General features: G+C 31.9%; 1 protein-coding gene across 25 annotated transcripts in view; it reads right to left on the reverse strand.

Moving 5' to 3' along the window:
• Window positions 1-8,608, reverse strand: part of LOC148609314 (nck-associated protein 1-like) — a 50,575-nt gene extending 41,967 nt beyond the window's left edge. For 17 of the 25 annotated variants that reach the window (XM_088541489.1, XM_088541483.1, XM_088541477.1 and 14 more), the window contains exons 1-2: window positions 8,394-8,604; window positions 471-581 (exon numbers count right to left, since the gene is read on the reverse strand). In XM_088541489.1, coding sequence (XP_088397615.1) covers window positions 471-581; window positions 8,394-8,498 — 216 coding nt within the window. In that variant the 5' untranslated portion in view covers window positions 8,499-8,604. Of the gene's footprint in view, window positions 1-470; window positions 582-8,393 lie in introns of all 25 variants that reach the window. The other 8 variants (XM_088541488.1, XM_088541486.1, XM_088541485.1 and 5 more) reach the window with 2 other exon arrangements.
• Between the last annotated feature and the right edge of the window lie 1,149 nt (window positions 8,609-9,757).

Below are 9,757 nucleotides of genomic sequence, written 5' to 3' on the forward strand. Positions count from 1 at the left end.
TGCTAAATGACCTAGCAGAGAGTGTTCCTAGTGTATTTGGACCTGTTCATGATACTAATGACAAATTGTATTTTTGGCTGTAATTTATGAACATGAAGTACAAAATAAAGAATTTTGTGATTTTTAATATACAGTAAGTATTATGAAGAGACCCACAATCCATAGAATGTTATAGTAAAAAATACAGACAATCAGTAAAGATATTCTTAATATCACATTGAATAAGAACGTAGCAGTGCAGGCACAGGACTATATTGGTAGAAATACATGTACTATTGTTAAAAATTCGGTGCCTAGATTAGTGTGGCAAGGTTTTTTTTAATATTCGAATGTCATTTGTATATACTTGTGTAAATGTTCAAAGTTCACCAATTTAAATACAAACACATGGATAGACAATTGTGAATAAGTTTGAAACAGAAAAAAATCCTCTTGATTTACATAACTATTGAATTCAACCAATTACTCACTGTAGAAGATTTGGAGTCAATGTTCTGGAATTTCTTTGATAAATATTTGAATGTAGCATCTAAACTTTTGTCTGATAAAAAAGATGGTTTGTTTTCTGGATTACCAAGCATCTAAAAGTAGAAAATTATTAAAGTGTAAATGATCTGACTTGTCAAAACCATGTTTCAGTCCAGACATCAAGACAGCATACACAAATATCAGTATATAAACTAACAACATGAAACTTCCTATGATAGTAATCTAATCTACACATATTTAAATCTAAACCTATGACAGTTTGCACTATATATCATTTTACTAACTAGTTCTACTCAAATATAGCTAACAATAAGTACTTATCAAATTAGATATCGTAGTTGTAAGTAAGTGTAAATTATATAACATTTCTATTTATACATCAAGTACATGTCTTACTACTAAAAACAAATCATAAAAGTAAAAAAATGCAACAAAATGTAAATGTAAGTTCTTATAAATTTACAAAGGGAGACAATGCACTTGTATTATTATCATTCATAAATTGATGGAACATGCAAATGCTCACTCTTTAAAATCACACTTGGGAAAGATTTGTTTAGAGCTGGTCACACTGGGGTTGTTTCTTCAGAATTGATACTCTCATGGGGAGATATATTTAGTACTGGTCACATGAGGAATGATGTGTTCAGAGCTAGTCTCATGGGGGATGGAGATTTGAAAAGATAGCATGTGTTCTTACAATGTGGAAGGGGCATGTGTACAGTACTATCTCCATAGCATATTGCATCCACTTTTTCTCGAACATGTGCATTTTTTATTCATTTCGAGATTGGGCTAATATAAACTTGATCTTTATGCATCCCACTAAATATGCCTTAGATTTAAAAACAAAACAAAAAAAACAAGAAAAAACAAAAAATACAAACAGGTTATACATTTTTTCTTCTTTTTTTTTAAATACAATAAATTAATTAAAAAATATAAAGCTTTACAACACATGTATGTTGGTTATAATGTCTAATCTACTAGAACTACATGTATTATAAAATCTGACAACAAGTCACATGCTAACAACGTCATTTACTTACAGACATCTGTAAGGTCATGAGATGAAAAACAAATTACTGTTAGTAAAATCAACAACATAATCAGTAAGCAATGAAGCATGACCAAAGGCTTGTGCCATGCATGCTCAGAATTCAATGAATATCAGCTCATGTACACAGATGCCAACGATATCAGACCAGCTCAAGGCCGTTTTATATAACCAGTGCAGTTTGTCACTTTAGCCATTAGTTCTATGAAGGATTCTAAGTAAACAGTTTTGCTAGGAGCTGAGAAATTTTTTCATACAGACTGTTTTAACTTAAAATTCAATAAGTGAAATAAGGACTTGCTACAATAAAATAAAGTCCTCAGGATTTCATTTTCATCATAATCATAATATTGGTATTTTAGAGATTTCTTTGACCTTTAAATGCAAAGTCCAAATTTGTACTTACACAATATATTTATAGTACACGTACATATGGACTCAGAATAGTAATGTTCATGTACACATTTGTTTTTTTACAGTGCTTTTAACCAGAGAAATATTTTTTTCATCTCAAATTTGAAATGAAACTGCAACAAAATCTCTGAAATTACATCAATGGACCTTGGAATATTTTAAGAGAACTTCTTTAACAACAATAATGGTGCAGACCCATATAAAAAGTTAAATGTAATGAACCCCTGAACAGTGACCATACAGAATGACAGAAAGATCACTTAAAATAATGGTCGTTTCTGCTTCCCTGCCCCTAGCTCCTGACCTTGGGAAGGTAGAAAGGGATAATATTTTTTTTCCTTAAGTTTACATGATTCTGTAAAAAAACATGATAAAAGAAGTGAAAACTGTTGATTGGAATTTTTTTAATTCTGTCTGAGAATGGCAATTAAAATTATTTGAGTTGGGCCAATTTACATAAGTAGTAGTGTAAGGGAAAACAATAATAATAATTAATAACAATTATAATTTTGGCCTTAGGAACATTCTGTTATATCGAAGGATAATGTAGCTTGGGATAATACCATTATGTAAAAGTAATGAAATTCAATTACATGTACATGTACCCTGCAATCTACTTAAAAACCGATCTCTCAGCTCCTGGTTTTCGGCCGCAAAAACCAGGAGCTGCGATATCGGCTTTTAATTAGATTGATGTATCCTGCTACATTATGATTAAGATAACAGCAGGTGTAAACTTGTGACATAATCACTGAATTTACCTAACAAAGGCAAGACACCACAAAAGCACATAATTTCTAACAAGATAACAAAACTATTTGGACAGCATTCCAATGCATTCAAGTCAAAATACTCCAAAATGCTTCACCCAATCAAACATTTTTCTTACATCTTTATGTTTTTGAAATGCCTGGACAAAATAAAATATGCCTTCCTTACTTTTTATGATCAATGTAAATGTTTTACCTAAATACCTAATACCTAAATACCTACCTATGAACTTAAAACTCAAATTTAGCAAAAAGATATGTGAACCATGGACCTGATAATTACACTTCTCTTTTTTACTTACCAGACAAAAAATAACTAATACATTTCATGCCCCAACTATTTTTTTTTATTCAAGCTTCACTAATATGTTAATTGTATTTTAGAATTTAAACAAGAGGCTCCCAGGAGCATGAATTGCTCACCTTGTTAAAGTTTGTCTTTCAAGGCAATAAATTTAACAAGGAGTTGTCCAACAATTTGGACTCAAGAAGACTTTGGTAGGACTGTCATAAGGATCATTTCAGTGATAGAAAGTCTCTATCTGCTATAGTTTTAAAGATATTGGCTGAAAACTGTAAAAAAAAACTGTCATCTTTCAAGGGCAATAAGTCTTAAAGGAGTCACCTGACAACTCTGATCCCTGATGACTTTTGAAGGCCTTATAATAAGGGTCATTTCACCTATAGAAATAATTTTGCTAAACCTAACAATTATGGAGATACTTGTGAAAAATTACTGTCTGACTATTTTTAGTAACAGCAGTCATGTTTTTGACGGATCAGAAATCCCCACTACAGTTCTATGCATGATACCCCAAGGAACATTCATACCAAGTTTGGTTCAAATTGGTCGATTAGTGTCAGAGAAAATGTTTTGAAAGGAATAACATTCAAAATAGCAAAAAAATTTCGAAAAAGGGCATTAACTCCAATATGGCTTAGGTCTCACCAACCACTTCTAACGTTTCCATTACTTTACATGTTAAATATGTAAGTTTCACCAGGACAAATGACATCTTAAAGTTGCATACCATTGCAAAGCTGGGAAAATAAGGCTTTCAAAATCATTATGCTAATGGTACGATGATAGTAGAAATTCTTCACAAAATTTACTTGAATAAATAATACTGAAAATCCACATTTTTACCTTTTCTGCTGACAGCATGGAGGCAAATTACTCACACATGTAAACAATATTCATACACTTTTGTAGTCAATTACATATATGATTTTAAAGTACACATTCCCAGCTTTATTTTGACTACTTTTAATCACAATACACACAAATAATGCACTTACAATGCATATGTCTAGGTTCAGTGTGTTTTTGGTACTGGCGGTGGCCATTTGACCCGGAAGTGGTTAGTGAGACCTTCACATATCAAAATGAAAATTTGACCACAGATAGATCTCATCATGCTGAACACTTTTACCTCATGTCAGAATTTGGCTAAACCTAACAGTTTTGGAGATATATGCGAAAAACTACTGTCTGATCCCTATGTTCTATTTTTAAAAACAGCGGCCATGTTTTTCGACGGATCTAAAATCCCAACCTCAGTTCTATGCACGATACCCCAAGGAACATTCATACCAAGTTTGGTTCGAATTTGTCAGGTGGTGTCAGAGAAGATGATTTTTTAAAGAAATAGCATTCAAAATAGCAAAAAAACATCGAAAAGGGCAACAACTCCAACTTGGCTTAACATATCAAAATGAAATTTGACCACAGATAGATCACATCATGCTGAACACTTTTACCTCTGTCAGAATTTGGCTAAACCTAACAGTTTTGGAGAAATATGTGAAAAACTACTGTCTGACCCCTATGTTCTATTTTTAGTAACGACGGCCATGTTTTTTGATGGATCAAAAATCCTGAAATCAGCTCTATGCAGGATACCCCAAGGAACATTCATACCAAGTTTGGTTCCAATTGGTCAAGTGGTGTCAGAGATGGAGTTTTGAAAAATTGTTAACGACGATAATGGACCCCAAGTGATGGCAATAGCTCACATGGCCTTCGGCCAGGTGATCTAAAAAAAGGACTAAAAAATAATTTGTAAAACTAACCCTCACTAAGGGAATTAGTCATACATGTATCAGCATGGCTAAGATGTAAGGTAACAGTTGGATAACAGAAGGGAAACTCACTGACCCCCTTAATAGAAGTAAATCTTATGAAATATTTTTGTTTTTTCTTCTAAAATCCATTTAATCCAGAATAATACTTTGCTTTACAGTATTGCATGTTGATTACCCAACAGTTTACTCCCCATGATTTTTTGTGTTTTTGATTACCCAACAGTTTACTCCCCATGATTTTTTTGTGTTTTTGATTACCCAACAGTTTACTCCCCATGATTTTTGTGTTTTTGATTACCCAACAGTTTACTCCCCATGATTTTTTAATAGCACAGTGATTACTGGCAAAGCACAGCTCATTTTGCCTTCCTCCAAAATTATAGCACATTGCCCATTGTGCATTCTAACTAAAATTAATAAATTTCAGCACAGTGCTAAAAAAATCATATCACTGCACAATACAGCGCTAAAATGGCCTGAGGAAAACACTGCCCACTAAACCAGTGTCTCATCCAAATTAATTACCAGTAGAGACAACAATTCCAATTTCTACTGCAACTTCTAAGTTACATGTACAGACATTTTGAGACAATATACATGTAATTACACATAAAAAACACCCTTTTCGCCATTTTTTCCTGATATTACTACTGGTGGAAAAAGAACGGATATAGTGAAAAACAACAAATGAACCAGGGTACAACTGAAATCCAAAACAGGAAGGGGCAATTTTAAAACTTCCTGTTTGTGTAACATACCTTTCACATAAAAAAAATGTCCTATATGACAGTGTTCTAGGATTTTAAAAAAAATTAGGTTTCCACTGTTATGAAATTTAACTTGCCAACAATTAAAGTCTGCTTCCTGTACTTAACAAACCTTTCAGAAATTCAAGTTTTCTACCTACAAAAGGGAAAGAGAAACATAATACAATGTACATTGTTGTACAGTATATAACTTCAACACACTAAAACTGCAACTGCCTTGGGTGACAGGAATAAGGAATCATTACACATTGTCATAATTAGACAATTTATGTTGTATTATTACAGTGCAAATGTCAGTATCTTCCTTTGTTGTTTTTTTTTCCATGATATGACATTGTCTGCATTCTGTTGTTTTAGTTGCATGGAATGAGCTCCTTTGATTTTTTTGTTTCAGACACATATCATTTACAAGTATGTCAGAGAAATTATAATTTGGTATGATTCTTCTTTACCTTCCAATGTACATGTAAGTTAAGCATTTATTGTGTGCTAATTTGAATATAAGAGTTTAGCCAAGATGTAATTTAATATATTTATTTATTATAATCCTCTGCCATTATCCCTTAAACAAACTTTGTAACGAATTTTACTGGTAACTAAGATTGAAGATATTTGTGTTTATATCTTGATTGATTTAAGCAAATTTATTACCGACACTATGATTTATGAGATTTATTTTGTTATCTACAGTTATAAGTTGTTAGCACATCATCCTCCACTGCGACTCCTTAGAAGTAAAAACTAGGATAAAATTGCTCCATTCTCTACTTTTCAATATTTTTTTTCTGTCCATAACTGAGAAACGTTATTAAACTGCTAGAAACATCCAATCCTACAGTTGATGTTTAACTAATTGACATTTACATTGTATATAATTGAGTAATAAAGAATTTTATGCATATATAATGATGACAGTTTGATTTGTGTGGTCCAAACAATATGTATTTAGGTTAGACGTACTGTCAACCAAAATTATAATTTTTCCACTCTGACTCTTCATAGTGGAGTCACTCATGTCCTCCACTGTGACTCCTTAGAAGTAAAAACTAGGATAAATTTGTTCCATTTCTCTACTTTTCAACATTTTTTTTCAATTCAAAACTGAGAAATGTTATTAAACTGCTAGAAACATCCAATATACCTTGGTATAAAGACAGGAGTAGTAAACATGGCAAACTACAAACAATTTTTTAAATGGTGACTCCACTGTGGAGAGTGAAGAAATTAAAATTTGCTTTGACAGTAGTGTACATATATGGACAACTAATTAACACTAAAAGTTGGATTTTCAATAAAAAAAAATAGGAAGATAACTTTTGAAGTCTCTAATCAGGTAATGCATGCTAACATTTTTCATCCTAGTGGGGTTGTTGTCTCCTTGACATATTAGTGATTTCCATTCTCATTATATACATAGTTAGAAAAAGTATGTTCATGTACTTCTACCTACATGTACATGGATTAATGGCTGAAGTTTAAAATCTTGAGTCTTCTAAAGCCACCTTGGTTGTATATATTTTCTTGCTAATCATGCTAATAACAATACATGTATTAATTATGCTACATTTTGTATATAATGTACAGCACATGTACATTTGGTACATGTAATGTCAATTCATTTCCTGCATACTGCGCCCCATCAACTCATTAATATTTATTCATGCATACAGTTATTGTTCAAGCAATGACTAGCACATTGGTATTACACTTTTAACTTCTAATATTCTGTTTCCTCAGGTACCATTGTATGTGCATGTATAAATGGAGATGATTTTGGTTACAACGTAGATACTACTTTCCTAGACAATGCAATATTTTTAGTTTTTCCAAACCTCGCCTTACTTGTCTTTAATTTTTGCAAATTTACTTAAAAATTATTGATTGATTTTTATTAAATTCAATGTTAAATGTATATCTGTACAGGTGAATTTCTAATCATAATGTACAAAATGAATAACTTTCTTTGGGAGCGTAAATGGCTGTATTATCAACTGGGTCCTGCATACTTAAGGCAGAAAAAGCATCGATATCCGGTTTGACATGTAAAATCAGGTGCTCAAAAACAGTATGATGGCAGATTCATTTTCGTGTACTAGGTAAATGTGATTGAGGACCACATCAGTCTAGGAAACATAAACTATCTTTGATGATTAAATACAAATCAAATCTGAGTTTTTTTCTAAGATAGGGATGGTCAAAACATGGCACTCGAATGTTTACGAAGATTATGTAATTGACACTGGACAATTCGACCCAGACATTTTGGACCATAACAACCAATCTACAATTCCTTATTAAATATGCTATTGATATTTTATGATTACACACAACGGGAATTAACATGTACAACAATAAAATACATGTTTAGTACAGTAATTGGACAAAGTGGGTGGTATTCATTCAACCTTCTTGATGCCTGTTACTCAATGCAGCACTGTTCTCTCATACAACATGTATAATTGCTGCTCATCATGTCATAGAACAGAACCATGCAGATTCTAAAAACATTTTTTTCCAAATTCATCTGGACTCCCCAGACCAGTTTTCGATCATAAATACTTTGTTCTGTATTTTTTCCTAAATAAAAGTGTAATTATCTTTATATGAGTTTATAATTTATTAACAGTGTCAGTGTTAGAACTTAGAAAGTAAAAAAGGTAATTGCATATATTTATGCATTCATTGACCCCACGTCAAGTTGATAAATTTACGATTTGTGTACTCAAATTAATAATCTAACTTTTTCGTATAATAATACATTGAACTAACTGTTTGAGACTTCGTCTTTACAAAATCACACCCTAAACCAACCTTTTTGATGTTGTAAATACGAGTCAACATTCCTCTACCACGATCATTCATAATTGTGAGCTTTTCAGCCAGTTTTTGCTGGCTTGGCATCATTCCCCGAGACATTATTAGGTCTTATTGCTTCCCAATTTTGAAATATATTCTAGTGGTTCAGCATCAAATTCACCTCCATTGTCAACTTCCTGATACTTAACTTCCGGGGTGTTTAAAAAGTGTAAAACGCAAAAAAAAAATAGAAACGAAATTAAACTTAAGAGCAGACGAAACGAAATAACTTTAGAAAAAACGCGACCGGTACGATTTTTTAAGACATTGGCAGAAATGATTGTAATGGACATAGCACAACATCCTATTTTAAGCTATCTAAAGATAAACTAACTTTTACACACACGTAGTTGCTCATAAAATGTAATCCAGGGAGAAAAAATAGACATGGAAAACAGAAAAATGAAAGATGAAGATGTTGAAGTTATGAAGATGCGATGTATAAAATCTGTTTGATGTCAAGATCTAATGAACTGGAAATAGAACTAGATAATGCGCAAAAATAAAATGTTATCATCTTAAACCTTATCTTAATGGACAAGGGATTTGTCTTTAAGTTTTCCGTCCTCTAAAATGGTTGCATGCCACAGCTAATGAAGCCACTCTATCCAGGTTTTACATCAGAGTTTCCTCTCCTAGATGAGTCACTTGCCAAAGTTAACGACCCTCACCTAATCTTCCATTTTTGATCTCCGTTACACTAGACGCATTTCACTACCCTGAAACTCAAAGCACCTTATCAACTATCACCAGCTTCTTGAGGATGTGTTTTTCGTATATCATATAAGTAGAAAAACCGAAACTTTCAATGTTTGAAAAGGTGCTTTTGTAAAAAGTAATATATTGATGATAATGTATTGTCAATGACGTTTTTTTTTTTTTTTTTGTGGTTAATATTCTGTAATTTTCTTCATTTTGTTAAAGTAAGATTTTTTTCGACTGACTTCAATGAAAATATAATGAACATTCAAACTGTTTTTTTTTTTTTAAATTGATCTTACTTGAGTTCCTTCCAGTGGAAAATACTTCTGTTCATTTATACGTAAGAATGTTCAGATCTGGGAGTCTTTGATACATAAAATAACATAATTAAAAAGTATTGAGTTGTACATGCCGGAACATTTGAACAAATGAGTTATAAAAATTCTATATATTCTATTAGTTTAAACATATGTATATAAACACAAGCGAATACAATATACACATTTACATACAACTCATGGTAATTAGAAAGAAGCCAGATAGCTTATACAAAGTTCCATGTCCTTAAGAGTAAACTTGCAAAAATATTCTGATAAATAAGATGCGTGTGGAGTGAT

The sequence above is a fragment of the Perna viridis genome, chromosome 8 (genome assembly GCF_037379345.1).
Source record: "Perna viridis isolate PV_CMFRI_1.1 ecotype Kerala chromosome 8, ASM3737934v1, whole genome shotgun sequence".
NCBI classification, from domain to species: domain Eukaryota; kingdom Metazoa; phylum Mollusca; class Bivalvia; order Mytilida; family Mytilidae; genus Perna; species Perna viridis.